This window comes from Pleurodeles waltl, chromosome 3_1 (assembly GCF_031143425.1).
Source record: "Pleurodeles waltl isolate 20211129_DDA chromosome 3_1, aPleWal1.hap1.20221129, whole genome shotgun sequence".
NCBI classification, from domain to species: Eukaryota; Metazoa; Chordata; class Amphibia; order Caudata; family Salamandridae; genus Pleurodeles; species Pleurodeles waltl.
Genome location: NC_090440.1, coordinates 1953126341 through 1953146400, shown reverse-complemented (window position 1 = coordinate 1953146400; position 20060 = coordinate 1953126341). Strand labels below are relative to the sequence as shown.

Below are 20060 nucleotides of genomic sequence, written 5' to 3'. Positions count from 1 at the left end.
TGATGTGTACACATGTATGTCAAAGCAAAGGGGTGGCATGTGACATCTGTGTGATTATCAGTTGTGATGGGTACTGTGTATCATGTCCAAACCTCAATACATGCCTTGTCACATTTTAACATTGACATGCATCCTGTATGTTGCAAGGGACACATTGAATAATGGCAATGTTCATGTCTTGTCATACCTAGGTACCCGGGGAGGGGAAGAATCAGACAACCTCCTGTCTATCGTTCACTGCCAGACCTTCAGACCATGGAAGAACGCCACATCATTCAAATCCACTGTTTGAATTGGTTAATACTTGTGGACCTATGTCGTCAGTTGGAGCCAGATCATTAGAGCCATTTGTCATCCAAATAGCATTCCACACATTACTAAAGTTATGGCAGCTTTGCACTTCCTGGCTACAGGGTCCTTCCACAATACAGTAACCCTATCTGCTGGGATGCGCCAGCCTATGTTCAGTCTGGTTTTGAAGGATGTACTCTCAGCAATTTTGAAACACCTGGACAGCTATATCCTCTTTCCTCAAAGTGAGGATTTGAGCCATGTGAAGGCTGACTTCTATGGTTTGGCACACATCCCACATGTGGTAGAAGCCATTGATGGTACACTTGTTGCCTTGGTCCCACCACATGGCAATGAACAAGTGTACCGCAACCGAAAGAGCTACCATTCCATCAATGTCGAAGTGGTTTGTTTGGGGGATCTCTACATTTCACAAGTCTATGCCCATTTCCCAGGTTCAGTCCATGATGCCTTCATAATGTGGAACAGCGCAATCCCCCACCTGGTGTCACAACTATACCCAGAGAGGGCCTGGCTGGTTGGTAAGTCAAATCTATCCTGTTTGTGTGTGTATGCGATGTCTGCTTCAACAAATCCAATGAGAGGGACTCATAGTTGCACGTATGTTCCATTCCATATCAGGGGACTCTGCATAATCAAACAGTCCATGGTTGTTGACACCGGTGAGGAACCCAAGTACACCAGGGGAAGTCTGCTTCAAAGATGCCAGTGGAAGAACATGGCATGTCATGGAGCGGGCTCTAGGGCTCCTGAAGGCCAGATATGCGTATCTGGAAAAAACAGGTGGAGCCCTCCTGTACTCACCTGAAAAAGTAGTAAGATCATTGTGGCCTGCTGCATGCTCCACAACATTGCCCTGCAGAGGAATATCCCATACATCCCAGATGAGGGGGTGCCAGCAGTGCTCGAGAGTGAGAATCCAGAAATACCAAATGAGGATGACAGTGATGAAGAGGAAGGTGAAGACTTGTGGGCAGATCTCATCAATCTACTTTACCTGAGTGTAATTATTGTTATATTGTCACTGTGACTGTATGAGGAGCTGTAATTATCAGGATGTGTGGACTAGGGTGTTTTTCTTACAGATTGTGGATGTAATGTTTTGCCATTTACATCAAAGCTTTGCTTGCTGAGACTTGAACATTTCACTACCTCGATTATCTGCAGAGTTTGTGTCATTCTCATTACAATGTACGTGTATCCACTGATGTTTGATATGAGCTTATGGTCATACGTATAACTTCCCAAGCTAAACTCCTTGTATTATTCGTTATCCAGGTACCTTCACCATGCCATCCTCATGTGGGCATTTCAGAGGCATGACATTGGGTGGTATCTGATGCTGTTCTGACATAGGAAGAGAACATGGAGTGTGTCGGTCCAGTTGTCACGTGTGCGATCATATGACCTTGAGATATCTTCTAATCAAGTGCAATTGATGCATTCTCCCTTCACATTACGTTGACAATGATCCTGTATGACCTTTTTGTAGTTATAGATGTGTTTACTCATTGCAGGACAGAGTGCCTGTGCCACAACCCTGACATAGGTTGTATCATACCCACAGGTGTTTTGTCGTTTTAATAGGACAGACCCATGATCAGGGACTGTTGTACTGCCCTCTATCTGTGCCATGGCTTATGTAATATAGGCAAACCTGGTTTTGATGTGTGATAAGGCTCAAGCTGGTGTCAACATCCACCAATCTGTATTCTACAAGATAAGGTCTGACAAAGCCCTTTCTTCTGTGTTCTGGGGGACGGTACTTTGGCATATCTAGCCTGATTCAATATGGTTCAGACATTCTTGAATATGACAATCTAGACATTTTGGCAGCCTATGTGCTGTACAGTGCAATAAAATGTTTTGGTGTGACCAGACACTTGTATCATTGTGTTGCTGTTAATCCTCAACATGATGCTACCTGTGACATACCCCTCCTTCCTCATGGTCATCAGAAGGACTTACAGCTCAACATTTCAACATGTGGAACAGAAGCAAGCAGGCAATGTTTTCTGTTTGATGAGTTTGTTAACATAGGCGCAGGACATAAAAAGCTGATGCTACAGAAGATGAAAGTGAGGGGATAAGTCATGGTGGATGTAATCATACTAGTATATGCCACAACATTTGGTCCACTCTCCCACTACCATGGAAGATGGAATGTGGTTGGAGAACAGTCAACAGAGTGAATAATTGACACACAAAGGAGTGAAATCAGGAAGAGGTCACTTGCTGGCAGTGGTTGGTGTCTTGCCATTTGCACCTCTTTGAGTCTTGGGTGGACGTTCCCAATTGCAGGGGGGGAGGTGTTTGCAACTACAGAGGCATGGATGTCTGAGGCAGGTCCTTTCCCTGACAGGGCCTCCCTAGCAGTGGCTGCCATCAATGTAGAAGGACCTGGTGTTGCTGGGCCAAAGGATAGGGTGTGGTGTTCCTCATGTTCCCTGATCACGGTAATGCTAATCTCTGTGAACACCCCTGATAAGGGGGCCAGGATAGTGTTTGTGGCCTCCCACTTTTCCTATGACTCTTGATGGAAGTCCCTCAGCAGGTGCTTGATTTCCCTGAGTTCAATAAGTACCAGGCCCATCGTGCCTTGGGATTGTTGATATGCTTCTAAGACTTGGCTGATGATGTCCTGGCCAGGACCCTCCCCAGTAGCCTCATGCCGCTGGCCCACAACATCCCTCCCACGTACCCTACTGCCACATTTTTGAGATATGGTAATTCCATTTCAGTCAAGCAGCTGCAGAATGTATGAGTTCCTTAGCACTTGGGAGGATGGTCATAGACTTACATCTTGCCAGTAGTGCAATAAATCAATCAATCAATCAAAAGAATTTATAGAGCGCGCTACTCACCCGTGAGGGTCTCAAGGCGCTTGAGAAAAAGGGGGGCAGGGGGGTGGAGGGTTACTGTTCGAACAGCCAGGTCTTGAGGCCCTTTCTAAAATGCAGGAGGTCTTTGGTTTTGCAGAGATTTGTCGGTAGGGAGTTCCAGGTTTTGGGGGCGAGGTAAGAGAATGCCCTGCCTCCAGTGGTGGTTTGTTTGGATGCGGGCTACTGTAGCTAGTGCGAGGTTGGCTGAACGGAGGTTGCGGGTGGGAGTGTGGAAGTTCACTCTTTCGTTGAGGTAGGTCGGGCCGGTGTTGTGGAGGGATTTGTGTGCGTGGATGAGGATCTTGAAAGTGATTCGCTTGTCTATGGGGAGCCAGTGAAGGGTTTTGAGGAGTGGAGAGATATGTTTGTGGCGGGGGAGGTCCAGGACGAGGCGTGCGGCCGTGTTTTGGATTCTCTGGAGTTTGCGTCTGAGTTTAAGTGTGGTGCCGGCGTAGAGGGCATTACCGTAGTCTAGCCTGCTGCTGATGAGTGCATGGGTGACTGTCTTCCTGGTCTCGGGGGGAATCCATTTGAAGGATTTTTTCAGTATGCGGAGTGTGTGGAAGCAGGAGTAGGTGACTGCATTGACTTGCTGAGTCATGGAGAGGGAGGGGTCCAGGATGATGCTGAGGTTGCGTGCGTGGTTTGCGGGGGTGGGTGCGGGGCCTAGGGTGGTGTGCCACCAGGAGTCGTCCTATATGGTTTTGTTGGGGCCAAAGATGATGATTTCGGTTTTGTCAGAGTTAAGCTTGAGGTGGTTTGTTGTCATCCAGTTGGCGGTGTCGAGGAGTGCAGCGTGTAGGTTGGTTTTGGCGGTGGTGGGGTTGCGGATGAGGGAGAGGATGAGTTGGGTGTCCTCTGCGTAGGAGAGGATGGTGATTCCGTGTGATCGGAGAATGTTGGCGAGGGGGATCATGTAAATGTTGAAGAGTGTGGGGCTGAGGGAGGACCCTTGGGGGACTCCGCAGATGATTTTGGTAACGGTGGACTGGAAGGGTGGGAGGCAGACTTTTTGGGTCCAGTCGGTGAGGAAGGAGGTGAGCCAGTCTAAGGCTTTGTGACGAATTCCTGTGTTGTGGAGGCGTGTGCGGAGTGTGTGGTGACAGACAGTGTCAAAGGCTGCGGAGAGGTCTAGGAGGATGAGTGCGACGGTCTCGCCTTTGTCGACTCTGGTCCTGATGTCGTCAGTGCATGTGATGAGGGCGGTTTCCGTGCTGTGGTTCTTGCGGAATCCGGATTGTCAGGGGTCGAGAGTGTGAGTGCAAGTGCAAGTGCAAGCAAAACATTGGCTGGGCAGGATGTGGCTTTGATCCTTTTAAATCCTAGTTGACTGTAATGAAGGCCATTTTTGTATATGTGATTGTAGTCATCATGTGGTCAGTGCACTGTGAATGTGTTTACCGCCTTTACCATTCATGTGATGCATCTTGAGGCCTTTAGTTCATGTTTTTTGGGGGCACACATGTTGATCTGTCCTTCCTGTCCACAATAATTCCATCTTGGCTTATCTGCTCAAGATGGATCTAGGTGTTTAGCCACATCACAGAGTGTACCATGAACTGTCTCTTGGTCCCTCCCGGGTGAGTAAAGTTCATGTGTGAGTTCACAGACAGATGCATTGTGACATATGTACAGTGCCCTGGTGATTGGAGCTCCAGAGATTGGCCCTCCTAGAATCTACAGTAATGTTACTCCATATACTACACAGTATACATAAGTTATCCTCCTAGGTGTGTACACTACCTTTACGAGTTCACAAACAAGGATAATGGGACAAATGCACACTGGGCTTCTGTTCGGATTTTGTGAGATGAAGCCTCCTGGCCTTAGCAGTTATTTCCCTCCCTGTACTTCATGCAGTTGTTATATGTCATCCCCCCAGATGAGTGTATTCCATGTGTGAATTCCAAAAGAAGGATTTTTTGGCAAGTGTAAACTGGGCTGGTGTTTGGTATGACATTAAGGGCCATGTAGCCATGTAACTCCCTGTAATAAAAAACTATACTGATGATTTTCTCTCTGGTGAGTACACCTCAGTGATGATTTGGTACACAGGGGTATTTTGGGGGAGGACACTGCTTTGTAGTCTTGATTTTGGGGAGTAGTGCCTGCTGTGAATTGCAGTCCTGCCACTCTCACTGCTTCACAATACCTTACAGCTGCCAACTACCCCAGTGAGTTCACAACATATGTGCTTTGACATAGTGTTGTCTTCAGGGAAGGAGACACTGTTCTGGTGTTTATAGTGACAGTGGCAGTGCCTCCTGGCCTTATCAGTCCAGTAAGTGCTTGTACTACTCACACACTATACAGATATCAACCTCTCAGGTGAGTACACTTCAATGGTGAGTTCAGTGACAAGGGTCATTGGAGCAGAGGACACTGTGGCGGCTGAGTGGAGTGATAATAGCAGTGCCTCCTGGCCTTAGCAGTCCTGTCATTGCTTGTACTACCCACACACTATACAAACGTCATCCTCTCATGGGGGACACTTCACTAGGGATTTGCCAAACAAGGTAAATTTGAGTATGATACACTGTTCTGATTTTTTGAATGGTAGAATGGTGCCTGCTGGGAAATTTAGTGCTGTAAGTCTCTGTACTACACACAATGTGCAGAGCTATTGTTCCTTCAGGTGATTCTGGTTCACATGTGAGATGCCAGACAGTGATCTCTGGACAGGTGGACACTGGGCTGGTGAGTGGGATGACAGTGAAGGTGGTCAAAGGTGAGAAGTGAGCATGCTTGACAATACAATTTGGTGATATTTTTGTGTTGTGACTTACCTGACTCCACTCCCCCAGGTATTCCTGTCAAGCCCTCAGAATGCAGGATGTCCAGGACCTTCTCCTCCTAGGATATGAGCTGTAAGGGGGGGGGGGGGCACCACCAGTCTTCTGGCCATGCAGCTGGTGCCTGGATGCCATGGAATGTACCTTCCCCCTGATGTCATCCCTTGTGCGAGGGGTGGGGCCTACAGAATTCACTCTATCTACTATCCTTTGCCACATTTCCATTTTCCTGGCGATACTAGTGTGCTGGACTAATACTCCAAATAAATGTGGCTCTACTCTTATGATTTCATCCACCATGACTCTTAACTCATCGTCAGTTAAACGGGGATTTTTCTGGGGTGACATGGTGGTGCTAAGGGAATGGATTAAAATTAACAGCTGACAGTCAGTTTGTGAGGTTGGGAAGTGCAAATGTGTTTGTTTGGAAAAATAATGTGTGAAGGGTGTGGTATGTGATGTGGGAAAATTGCAGAGGTGCCTATTCTAATTCTTTTTTTTTCGCTATTGTGAACTCTGGTTGCAGTGTGTTGTGTAGTAGATGCAAACGATTGTGGTGTGTGGAGGGGTGTGTTTTATAGTGTGCTTTGCAGGTGTGTCGAGTGTGGCAATGTATCAGCTGTGTTGTTTTCAAATCCATCAAATGTGGTGCTGTGTATTACTGTGGTGACCGTGAACTGCAGTGATTCGGACTGCCATTGGTTGACTGCCATGGCTGAACCGCCACTGTGATTTCTGACTTGTAATATGGTCAGTGGTTGGTTGACGTGCTGTCGGGGCTGGTGGTCGGCCCTCTTATTTCATGCTCTCCATGGGACTAGCGATCTTCAGGTTTTGGCTGACTTTTGTCGGTCCTGCCTGTGTAACTCGTACTACGGCAGGCCGTGTGACCACCAACATGGTGGTCTTTTGGCGGCCGCCACTATGGCGGTCTGGCAGTTCGACCACCAAACTCGTAATGAGGCCCTAAATAAGGTTGGCACTAATAAACAGCCTTGTTTCAGCCCCTTTGTGGTTGGGATCCTTCTTAACAAATGGGTGCCAACTCCCACCTTCACTTGGACCGAAGTGTCAGTGTGTAAAAGAATTAGCTGATTCAGGAAACCAGATGAAATATTTCTTTTAGCAAGCTTTCCCCACAGCTTGTTCCTATCTATATGGTCAAAAGCTGAATTGCAATTGATAAAGCAGACATATAGTGGCAAGTTGGCATCTTTTGCAGCATCTATCAAGAAGGACAGGGTTTAGTATGTTTGTGGCTGTACCGATATGCTTGCTGAAACATGTTGGAATAAGGGCGATGACTGCATTTTCTGTCGCCCACTCTGTCAGTTTTTCTAAAATAAGCCCTGCATAGTATTTGGCATCGTTGTCTATCAAAGCAACCAGCCTGTAGTTTTTGGCCGCATTCCTGTTACCTTTCTTTTAGATTGGGAAGATTATTGACCCCTCCAAAGTGCTGGAATTGTTTCTTTCTGTAGAATCTGCTCAAAGACTGATTTCAGTGCTTCACCCAGTAGTCCATGGCTAGTTTAAATAGTACTGGGGGGATCCCGTTTGGCCCGGCTTTTGGCTATCCTTCTGTTGATCTGGCATGCCGAGATAGTGACTGAGAATGGTGCCTGATCGCTTTTTGGGTCATGGGATTTTCCTGCTTCTATACGACCTGTTGTCTCAGCTTCACTTGTACTGCTAGGAGGTTCCATTTTGAAATAATTCTTTGTGAAAGCCAACCCAGGCTTCTTCTGTCAGGTGGGAGTTGACCCCATGATCTTTGGGATTTAGTAATCTATTTACCATATACCAGAATCTTGCTCTGTCATTACTTTTTATGTCATAAAACAGTTTAGCGCAAAGCAACTCTTAGGATTTTTTTTAAAATGCCAAACTATATTCTTCTTAGTAGCTTTTAACAGCTGCAACTCTTTTAGGGCATTAATATCCAGGCCGAGTAGATGAAGCCTCCGCAGAGATCTATTTATTGCTTTCTTAAGACATTGAATTTTCCAATTTTGTGGAATGATGATGCAATTGCCTGGGATGTTTTGCAGCATGGGTGGATTCTTGTGATAAAGCTTCTCTCTTGACTTCAGCTGTGGCTCTTCCATGCTAGGTGAGTGTCTCCTAATGCTTTGGTGACGCTTTCTCAGCTGATTGTAACTACTGGGCCTGTCGCTTGTTTTTACTTCCAGATATTTTTTGTCAAGGCCAGCAATCATTCTGGATGGTGAGTCTTGCATTTGATCCTTTTATTCATTACTGTGTATGGAACTGGGGTCCTCCACTGGCCGGCATCGATTTGCACCCTGCTCTCTAATTGTAATTTATTGTAGGAGGTGCTCACTGTAGTCCTTTGCTCCTAAACAGAAGTCTACTATTTTACCCATCAGGGGAAGTGATATAAAAGTAGAATCATTTGTAGTGCTTGGTGACGCTTTGTGGAAGGATGCTACAGGGGGTCGATCTCCTGGAAAGCGTCTGTTCAGTTCACAAAGACCTAAATGCTCCATATTCCTTAGTAGGGTTTTTGCTGAACTGGTTTGCTTTCCCCATTTATTGCTTTCCTGCTTCAGGATATTCCATGCCGACCGGTGTTCATCCAAGAAGTGATCCACTTCCAACAGGCTCAGCAGGTGCATGTTAAAGTCACTCTTTAGCATGATGTTTGGTGTTATCTCCTCCTTTAATTGCATTGTTAGTTCCCCTTTTAGGAGGTTTGCTCCATTGACCTTATCTTGTGGGTGCAGGTACACATTTATGAGCATCAACTGTACTTCATTGTTGCCACTTCTTAAATCCACTCTGAGTGCTTGTGTGGCATTTGTTGATGTGGACTTGTTGTCTAGTACCTTGGATGCACTAATGTTTTTTCTTGAGGTATATATTGCAAGCCCTCCTGTTAGATGCCCAAATTTAGCACTTTTTACTTTGGGGAGGTGATGCGTTTTGAACCCTTGCAAGTGGAGAGGTTGATCTAGCCAGGTCTTTAGTAGGAAGTTAAGATCAAAGGTTTGTAAATATAACTGCAGCTGTATAGCCAATATTTTGTTTCCCAAACCATTTATGTTCCAAGAGCATAGTCGTAAATGTGTGCTGTTCATTGATGATGATTTTGAACCAAGTCAGGGGTTGTTGCTCTGACTATTTATTGTCTTACCTAGGTAATGACAATCATCTGGTGCTGGGGTATCGTTCTCGGCTTCCCTAGCCCTACAGCCTTCAGTATTCTCCTTGTACCCTGGGGATGTGCTCCGAGCCCCTTTCAGTACAGATTGTGTCTTCACCATTATGGGGGTCATTCTGACCCCGGCGGTCAAGGACCACCGGGGCCGGGGTCGGTGGTAGCACCGCCAACAGGCTGGCGGTGCTCCGCCGGGCATTCTGACCGTGGCGGTACAGCCGCGGCCAGAAACGGAAAGTCGGCGGTGTACCGCCGACTTTCTGCTGCCCATGGGAATCCGCCATGGCGGCGCAGCTTGCTGCACCGCCATGGGGTTTCCGACCCCCTCACCGCCATCCTGTTCCTGGCGGTTCCGACCGCCAGGAACAGGATGGCGGTGAGGGGTGTCGTGGGGCCCCCGTAAGAGGGCCCCACTTTGAATTTCAGTGTCTGCTCAGCAGACACTGAAATTCGCGACGGGTGCTACTGCACCCGTCGCACATCCTCCACTCCGCCGGCTCCATTCGGAGCCGTCATCCTCATGGAGGGGTGTTTCCCACTGGGCTGGCGGGCGGCCTTTTGGCGGTCGCCCGCCAGCCCAGTGGGAAACCCAGAATACCCGCGGCGGTCTTTTGACGGCGCAGCGGTATTCTGGTGGTTCCCTCCAGGCGAGCGGCTCCCGCCGCCCGCCGGGGTCAGAATGAACCCCTATGTGTACTTGGAGATGATCCAGGTGCTTGCTGAACTTTGGTAGCAGGGTTTTTTTGGCAGGGAATCAGTTTGATCCCCCAGTTGTTTAATTGTGCTTGCTCGTCCATAATCTTCTTTAATGTTCTCAAAGAAGTAAAGGTTGCTTTTGTTACCTCGTTTGCAGAGAGGTTTCTATACTCTTTAAACTTGATTGATTCGAGATCGCAGAATTTTATGTCCTCCAGACCTCTGATTGATGTTAACAGTCTTAGGATATTCCCTCTGTTAAGAATGTCCCCGGGCCTCTGGACTTGTATTCCAGGGTTAACAGGATAGTGCGAGAGTCTAACTGCACACGCATTTCTTTTAAAGTTTTGTATTGGTGTGCCCATTTTTCCAATTCAGAAGAACTTATAACCACCATCTGTGCCGTTTCTAGGGAGCCTTTAGCGATTGGAATTAGAGTTAGAGGCTCTTCTTGTGAAACTGCTGTCTTACCCTCTATTATACTTGTTGTTAAGTCTTCTCGACTGGTGCCAACCCTGTCTCTTCGAGGTTCCTCAGCTACATCGGAGCAAGTGCCAGGCTGGTGTAGGTCATATTGTGTATTTGCTGTTATTGGATCACTGTTTGCCTCCTGAGAAATGGTTCTTGTCGCTGGGATGACTAAGCCAGTTTGGAAGAATCCGGTTATTTCGATCTTCCTTTACCTGCCATTCCTCCTCTGTTTCCGGTGTTTCTTTGAAGCAGATTGTGCTATTGCTCCAGACTTGTCCCTCACTGGCTGCCCTGACTAAGGGGAAACCCTGATAGCTGAATTCTCCAAGAGCGTGGATGGTTGCTCACTCATCGCTTGTTTTTTAATGTCCACATTTGTTTGTGAATGTTCATTTTGGTTTTGAGCATGTTCCTCACTAGTTATGTCCCAATGGCCCGTCTCAATTATTTGTACAGTTGTTGCATTACTTATCATGGGGGTTCAGCATAGGATCCTGCCTTTGTGATTTTAGTCACTTCTTTTATGTCGGGCAGGAGTTCCCCCATCGTGGCTGGTAGCGTTAATAATTTGTCAACTATTGCGACGCAGGAGCAGCATGACTGGATTAATTGTGTTCCAGCATGAGCTCTTCTAATCAAGTTGTTCATATCAGATAGCTTGGTATCAATATTTGAGACATGTATGGTCAGATGGTTTAGGAGAGGTAGTTGTATGTCCATTTTGTCAGACTGATAAGTGCATCCCGTTTATTGACAATTGCATGGTGTTTAAAAGGGATGACCAAATATTGTCTTCCTCACTCTGCTTCTCCTCAGTTTTTGTGGTTTCAGACATTTTGCTGCCCTTCTCCTGAGATAGTTAAGACGTATATGAAGCTACCAATTCTTCCCTCTCTTGCGTTGTGAGATATGACGTGTTTGGAGTGTCACCGACTGCTGTCTCGATTGCTGACCCCTCTGGGGGGGAACCGCTATCAGGAGCTCTATTTAGGGCCAGCTTTATGGATGAAGGCTTGACCAAGTAAGGTTTGCTGTATGTGCTTCCATTGCTTGACTTGCCATGGAGTAGGTCCAATCTGGTAGTACTCTGTAAACCTTTGTATAACAGTGGGTTTGTTGCAGTGCCCAGATCGTCCAAATTACGACCACCTCGGGATTCTTTTGCTTCTTGTAGCTATAGGGTGGTGTTTGCTATGGTTGTCAGTACTTACTTAAGATGGACCTCCATGGAGGTTTGTTGTTTGCTGTCAGTGGATTTCTCTGTCGCCGTTAGAGATACCGAGGGTGTACAGGCGTTTGGTGGTAGTTTGTTGATATTATTTGGATGAGATCGGATGATGATTGTTGGTTCAAGCTGGGCCTCTGTAGCCCTCCTTCTCTTTTGGAACATGGGGCTGTTCAAATAATTTCTCTGTGTATTGAGCGCTTCTATTGCAGGCTCCGCTGCAGGGGGGTTGGGAGGAAGCTCACTTGTGTTTTTTAAAGTTGTATTAGTTCTTCGACCTATTAGCGCATTTTCTCCTTGGTAGCCACCACTACCCAGAGAGTCTATTGCCTTGTTTCCATTGCCTTTGTTGTCTTCAGTCATTGTTACTGGCTAAACGCCTGAGGTGTTGATCTGATCTACGACCTCTGGGTGCAGCGGAGATATGAGACCCTTGAGCCCCTTATTGCTTGAGCATAGCACTGTCCCTGCATCCTTCACAAAGGAGAATTTTGTGTAGATCTTTGGCTGAAACCCTTTTGTGCCGGGTCTCATGGTAGCTGTAGGGAAGTGCCTCTTTTGGCACCTTTTGCCTGGTATTAACGCTAACTTGACAGGAGTGTATGCTGGGATCCTGCTAACCAGGAATCAGCATCAGTGTTCTTTCCCTAAACTGTACCATTGTTTCCACAATTGGCACACCCCTAACACACAGCTAAGTTCCTTGTAAAAGGTACCAGTGGTTCCAAGGGCTCCGTGGCCAGGGAGGGTCCCTAAGGGCTGTAGCATGCATTGTGCCCCCCTAAGGGACCCCTCACGAAACCCATGCTCACTGCCATTGCAGATTGTGTGTGCTGATGGGGAGAAAAAGGTATCAGGGTGCCATGCCCACACACCACTGCCTATGGCATAGGTAAGTCACTCCTCTAGCAGGTCTTACAACCCTAAGGCAGGGTGCTCTACCCCACAGGTAAGGGCATAGGTGCGTGAGCACTATGCCCCTATAGAGTCTAAGTCCATTCTCAGACATTGTAAGTGCAGTGTGGCCATATTAAGTACATGAGCTGGGAGTTTGTCATTATGAACTCCACAGCGCCATGATGGCTTCACTCAACGCTGGGAAGTTTGGTATCAAACTTCTCAGCACAATAAACCTACACTGATGCCAGTGTTGGATTTATTATATAATGCACACAGAGGGCATCATAGAGATAACCCCCCTGTATTTTACCCAACTCTTCAGTGTAAGGCTGACCAGTCTGTGCCAGCCTGCCACTAACAGACAAGCTTCTGACCCCATGGGGTGAGAGCCTTTGTGCTTTCTGGGGTCAGGAACAAAGCCTGCTTTGGGTGGAGGTGGTTCACACCTCCCCCTTGCAGGATCTGTAACACTTGTCGGTGAGCCTCAAATACTCAGGCCTCCTGTTACAGTGCCCCAGGGCACTCCAGCTCGCGGAGATGCCCGTCCCTCAGACTAAGTCCCACTTTTGGCAGCAAGTCTGGTGGGAAAATTAGGAAAAACAAGGAGGAATTACCACTTCAGCTGGGACCACCGCTATGGTGTACAGAGTTAAGGTGACACCCTCCATGCAGAATTCCCCATCTTGTTTTGGAGGACAGGGACCAGTAGGGTTAGGAATGTGCCCCCCTCCCCAAAGGGAAAGGGCACAGGAAGGGTGTAGCCACCTTCAGGGATAGTAGCCATTGGCTACTGCTCTCTGACCCCTGTAACGCCCCTAATTCTACTATTGATGGGCTCCGCTGAACCTTACTCATTAGATTCCTTGTGACCTCAGAAGAAAGAAGAAGGACTGCTAAACCGACCCCAGCAGTGAAGGCTTCAGACGACAACCGACTTGACCCAGCCCTACCAGCCTCTCTGCATCTCCAAAGACCCCTGCTCCAAGAAGGCGACACATCCTGCAGAGTCAGCGACCTCTGCAAACCTCCAGAGGACTGTGTGTCCAGCAGAGGACCAAGAACTCCTGAGGACAGTGGCCCTGTCCAGAAGAAATCACCAAAAAGGACTCCAGAACCGCCCTGGATCCGTAAGCCTTGCTCACTCTGCACCCGCCACCCACGGCCCGAGTTCAGGTGGCCCACTGAACCAGACAAGGTCCCCAGGCAATTCCGACCTCAAGTCCACCGTGGGTTGACCCCTCCTGGCCAACACAACTGCGTCTGCAGCCTGAATGCAGAGGAAGCCTCCGGACCGAGACGGGATCCAACCAAGATTCCCAACGCCCAAGGATACCACTGCACTCACTGCCCCCTGGCCTTGGGGAATCCCACCGATGGTCCAGCAACGTCCAGTGGGCACCTTCTTTACCTGTCCAGCCTTTGGTTTCCCGGAACCGACCATATTTTGTGACCCCCCCGGGGTCCCTCCATTGAAAAGCATCGGGATCCTAGCTCTGTGTTTGCACCCTGCACCCATCCACCCCTGTGCCACTGAGGGTGTGTGTTTAGTGTGGTCATGTGCCCCCCCCAGTGCTGACCTAAACCCCCCAGGCCTGTGTCCTGGAACCACAGGTACTTACCTGCACTCTGCTTTCTACCGAGCACCCCTAGTCCTCCTAGGATTCTATTATCAACCCAATGCCAACTTTGCCTCCTGACCCAGCGGGCCCTGTGTTGCTGCTGGTGCACTTTTTGGGGTCAGCCTAAACTTTGACCTGTGGACATCCTAAATCCCAAATACTGGAATCATAGGTCGTGTACTTACCTGCTTTCTGTGCTAACATTTTTTCTCCCCAGGACTCTATGGACTCCTATGAAAAAAGTGCACTGTGTCAACTTTTGAAATAGAAAATTGCTACTTGCTTGTAAACTGCTTCATTTTCTAAAACCAAACAAAGTACATTCGATAAATATGCTTGATACCTACTTACAACTGTTCTTACCTGCAACAAAGTTCTTCTGGTTCTAGTAATAAAGTAACAAAATATATTTTTGCTATATAAAAGCAATTGACCTGGAGTTAGTCATTGAGTGTGCCTCATTTCGTTGCTGTGTGTGTACAACAAATGCTTTGCACTACCCTATGATAAGCCTAACTGCTCAACCAAACTACCACAAAAGAGAGCATTAGTATTATCTACTTTAGCCTTTGTTAAGCCTCTTGGGAACCCCTGGGCTCTGTGCACACTATACATTATTTTGGTATAGTATATACAGATCCAGCTTCCTACAGTAGGTTCTATGGTTACCAAGGCTGGCTAGGGTGATGGGGCCAGTGCACATCAATTTTGCTAGTGACCTTTTCTTGCTTACTTCCATTGTCCCTTTGCAGTTCCTTTTCCTTTTATTTACTGCTGTTGGTCGCACTTGCCTCTCTCTCCCTGACCTCATTATGGTGCAATCAGCCTATCCAGGCCGCTTCCTGAGTGTTCCTGCATTGATTTTCCTTGCATGGTAAATCGCAAGTTGAACTAGTGGAGCTGGAGTGAGGCAGCTGAGGGGTAGACAAGTTTGAAAGGGCTGCAAAGTCTGATGAAGAGTCTCAGGTGCAGGGTGTCAGGGTAAGTGCTCGTTTGATGTCCCCAGTTTTCCCAGGACCCGACCTTAGAGTTTTTTATCCAGCGCCGCCACTCACCTGTCTGGATGTGTTTCCTATCAAAGTTCGGGGGGCGGGCACAAGCACGCTGCTTCGCTAGGTCGCCTTGGAGTCCCTTGTCCTGCGCCGCCACTCTCCCACCTAATTGCGTTTCTCACCAGGTTGTGCATCCCACCAAGGCTCTGAGGTGAGGAGGCACTAGCACACTGGGATGCTGGATTACTGGGTCTCGGGTGGTTGGCGGCAGTTTGACGCCTCGCATCGTATTGTTGTGGCAATATTGTCTTTAATTGCGCTCTTGAGCTTACTATATTGTTTGCTGTTAGCTGTTGGTATCTTGGTATGATTAGTATGGCTTGGTTGGTATGGCTAGTATTGGTTGGCTAGATTGATGGTATAATGGTGTTGGCTTTAGTATCGGTATTGATGTTAATATGGTTGCTGGTGGCACAGGAGGGGATGTGGGCACCTCGGTGGACACAATTCACACAGGCCTAGTGCTGGCCGCTTCTGTGAGCAACCAGGTGCCTCAGCTACTTAGAGCCTCTCCCTGCTCGCCCCCCACTGCTCCCCTGGGTGGCCATGTTTGAGGTGGGGGCTCAACACGAGTCCCGGCTGAGTGAGCATAATGACGGGCAGGCGGGTGGGCAGACGGGCAGGTGGGAGGACGGACAGGTGGGGGGGACAGGCAGGCGAGCGGTAAGGTGAGGCGCAGGGAGCGAGGAGCCGCATCCCAATATGCGATCCCGCTGCTGCCCCTGTGGCCTGACTCTGATTCTGCCCTCCGGTCCTGCGGGTTCATGGGCCCCTCCGCCGTTTAGAGCCTTTGTCAATCCATTGCTCCCGCTTCCACTCTGCTCCTATTCCACAGACTCCGCACAGACTCCACCTCCGACCGCTGACACTCGTCACACGTACAGCGCCCTCACAAGAACTGGCATAGAATGAATCAAACGACCTGGCGTGGGATGAAAGTTAGCATTCAAATGTGTTCAGATTAATGTGGTTGTGCTATGTTTGGATGGATTGTTGCTTGTGTTGTGGCAAATAGGAAGAATTCTGTTTTGGTGAGGTGAAGCTTCAAGTTGGTGCTAGACATCCAGGTCTGTGTAAGGTTGAGGCAGTGTTTTAGGTCTTGAATATCTGGAGCAGAGGAAACTTTCAAAGACAGCTAAGAATTTTCAGCATAATAGTAAATTTTAATGTTGTTACCTGCAAATACAGAACTAAGGGGCTCTAACAGGAGATTGAAGCTGAGGAGGACAACATGAAGCTGTTAGGAGCTCACCAGGTGATTGGGATCTTCTGGGACGTGGAGGTGCCCTTAATTGGTGTTGGCAGCACAGGGAGGGGTGGCTTCTTTGCAGTGGTGAAGGAGAGTCGCCCCACTGGCTGACCCAGCAACTGAAAAATAAAATATTTAAATATTGTTTTATTTTTCAGCTGTTGACTCAGGCAGCATGAGCAGGACCGGGGTGGGGCTGGTCCATGGGAGGGGGGAGGAGGAGGAGTGGAGCCAGTGCACTAAGTGCGCATGTCAGTTTGTCTGGTTGTCTTAGGCCTGCCAAACTGACATGCACATTTAGGTTTCTCCAACCCGGCTATGCAACACAGCCGGGTTGGAGAAACTTCACATACCACAGTGCACTGTCTGAGTGGCAGACCAAGACACACACACCAATCCTGACACTGCTCTCATGCGAAGCATAGCATGGAAGCGGTGCCAGGATTGCATGGGGAGCCTGTGCTGGTGTCCTAGGGACTACTGGGACACCAACGCCATTGAGAGAAGATGATAGTCGCGGCCGGAGGAGGTAGCAGAAACAGGTACTTTTTTTTTTCTTTATTATTATTTTATTTACCCCTGCCCCCCTCCCAGGACTGAGTCGAACGCCAAAGCAGCGGGGAAGAGACTGCTATCAGTGGCGGCCTTCTTCCACCAATTCCTATTACAATGTTTCCTCCAGGCTGAACGGCGGAAACATTGTATTACGACATTATTGCCAGTCAGACTGGCGTAAACAGTGCCACAGCATTGGCCTTGGCTCCCTTAAAGAAGCCGAGGCCAATGCTGTGGCACACCAGCACCCTCGGAATGCACACTCACATTCCAATGGTGTTGGCGGGGTGGCATGGACAGTGCAGGGGACCCCTGTGGCCCCCAGCACAAGCTTTCCATGGCGGGGACCCCACCAAAGGCTGTATCTCTGTAGTCACCAGGTTACAGATTCATTCCTGACAGGGCTGTTTGTCTTTCTGAAGTTAAAAAAATTACTGACATTGAGTTGGGTAATAATAGCCCCTTTTAAACATCACTCAAGTAGGTGGCACGCAGTGAGTATAGGTTACTATATATATATATATATATATATATATATATATATATATATATATATATATATATATATATAATTATTATTATTCAGTGATATTGAGCCAGATCAATATACCCCAACCCACTAAATGCCACATAATTTGCAATAAAAACGTGAAAATCAGGGTCTTGAGATTTGGGGGCTATAGTGAGAGTTGTGAGTTTGAGACATGGTAAGGGCTTGGAAAGGATGCTATTTATGTTTTTTTTTTAATAATGCTCTGAAGAAAGCATTCCTGTCCCTCATTAACACATCACTGTAACTTTACAGCCGCCTTGATTTATGACGGACGGGGACAGCTCTTACATCAAGAGAAACCGCTCCTGCTGATCCAGCTTCTGCACGGCTCCCTTTGAGCGGTATGTAAAACATCTGCCTTAATTGGGCGAATTTTTGGAAGGTTAATCATCAGAAAAGAAAGGTGAATTGTCAAGATGAAATGAAGTTTTTCGTTGATGGGACAGTCTGGGCGACGTCTCGAAGGCTGATTTCATTTCAGTGCAGTCTTCCTCAGGTATGTTGTGGAAACGCCATCATCCCATTACCTGCTCACCTGAGGCAGGTCATAAAATGAGCTATGAGGATACCACGTGTTACCATTGAGAGAGCCATGCACGGTGTTTTTTTAAGTGGGCGGGTTAGGGTTAGAGGGTGTGTCTGCCTAGTTCTGGAAGTCAAAGAGCAAACTGCTTTAAAACAACTTGCCGAGTGTGGTGGCCACAGAGGATCGGCAGCATCATGCCTAGAGCAGGGCCCTCCGTCATGAGCGTGACAGAGTCCGACTACTCAGAGGATGACCTGGAAGGGGACGACGCCCGGGTTGGCCCTGGCCCAGAGCTCCTGCGAATGGACTCCAAGGACAGCGAGGCGTCCCCCTCCACCAGTGACCCCGAGGAGGCCAAGGTGAAGAAGAGAGCCCGGCCTGTGAGGTCCAAGGCAAGGAGGGTGGCCGCCAACGTGCGCGAGCGCAAACGGATCCTGGACTACAACCAAGCCTTCAACGCCCTGCGCATGACCTTGAAGCACGACCTTAGTGGCAAAAGGCTCTCCAAGATAGCCACACTGAGGCGGGCGATCAACCGCATCTCCACGCTGTCCATGTTCCTGCGCTCCAGCCCGGCCCCAAAATGGTCGTGCAATCACACGGAGTGCCACCTGCGACATGAGGGCGCACTGACGCAGGAGGCCAGGCACAGCGCCTCGCAGCCTTTCCACGTTCCTTCGGACAGTCGCCTTCCACCTTCGGCTGCCAACTATGCTGACATCACACATTTCCAGCAGAGTCCCTCCCCGCTCTACTCCAGGTTCTCTCCGGAGAATCCGTTCTTCCATTCACACCACGGAAGCCCCCGGGAGGAACACTTGATGCCCAGCCCGCCCTACTACCCCAACGCCAACTACCATGATGCGGTGAGAAGCACCTGCCACCAGAATCACACAGACAACTTCATGGAGTCTTCCCCGGGACATTTTCAGTGGCAGTTTGGATTCCTTCCGGGCGCAGGCTACCAGCATTCACTGCCCATCCACTGACAACGTTGTGCGCACTTATAGTCTGTTTGGAAAGACGGGCGAGGGGGTGTTCTGAATCACCTGGGGCTACAACACCCCTTCCCGCCTTCACGTGGTACGCGCGGTGCATTTCTGATATTCACCCTAGAGACACTTCGTTACAAACCGCTAGGCCGGACTGATTGGCACCTCTGCTTGTAACAAGTGCACCAAGGAACTGAACTAAGCACCCAGAACTCTGCTCTAAACCCCGGCCAGTAGACCGATGGCGCCGCGGGAGAGAGGCGCTGTAGGGAGGTATTCTTTCTTGCCCTGTTAGGGCAACTATGGCCAATGGTATTTGGCAGTCTGGTTCTGTAAGTGCACCATTCATCCAGTGAGAGTATGGACACGTGACTTTCATAAGAGACGCACCCTGAGGTTATGAAAGGACGCTGTATGAAGTGCACCCCCCCCCCCCCATGAAGCTGGACATGACAGGTGAGGCCAGCTCTGTGGGGCATAATTGTATTGCCATGTAAATACCACTGCATTTGGCCTTCAAGACTTTCTGCCCAAGCAAGTTCACTATTTTCTTTAAAATGGCATCCGTGCCAAGGCGACCTTTTGCTTTGCAGCCCCTTGACTAAAAGGACTGTAACTGTTCACAACTTAGGCACTGTGAAAGGAGAACGCCGAGCCTGTGTTGTAAACCCGTGGAAAGAGAAAACAGCCACGATTTAGGTCAATGGAATAAAAAGTAAAATGAAGATTTTTATATTATACAAAACATCTTAGTGTTGTCCGTTTTATGACTGTCCGTTCTTCTGTTTTAATTTCAGGAAATGCTTTGGCTTTAAGAATATTTTGCTTCTGTGAATAACTTTTCGCAACGCTTTCTTTCCCTTTCAAAAAAATTCTAAGAAAATAGGTTTATCTAGTTAATTAATGAGAAACTAAGGATGTTTTCACCCTCTTCTTCCCACGGTAGAGTATCGCTCAGCCTGCTGAGTATCAGGAGCGTTTCCTTCGGCCCCTTAGGCAACGTCGACCCTCCTGAATACAGAATTATTTCATCACACACACAGCTTCGCCATCGA

General features: G+C 48.3%; 1 protein-coding gene across 1 annotated transcript; it reads left to right on the top strand.

Moving 5' to 3' along the window:
• Nucleotides 1-18164: 18164 nt before the first annotated feature.
• On the top strand, nt 18165-19725 carry BHLHA9 (basic helix-loop-helix family member a9). The gene has a single exon (XM_069221434.1). It carries the CDS (start codon nt 18208-18210, stop codon nt 19000-19002), a length of 795 nt encoding a protein of 264 aa, XP_069077535.1. The 5' UTR covers nt 18165-18207; the 3' UTR covers nt 19003-19725.
• The last annotated feature ends 335 nt before the right edge of the window (nt 19726-20060 follow it).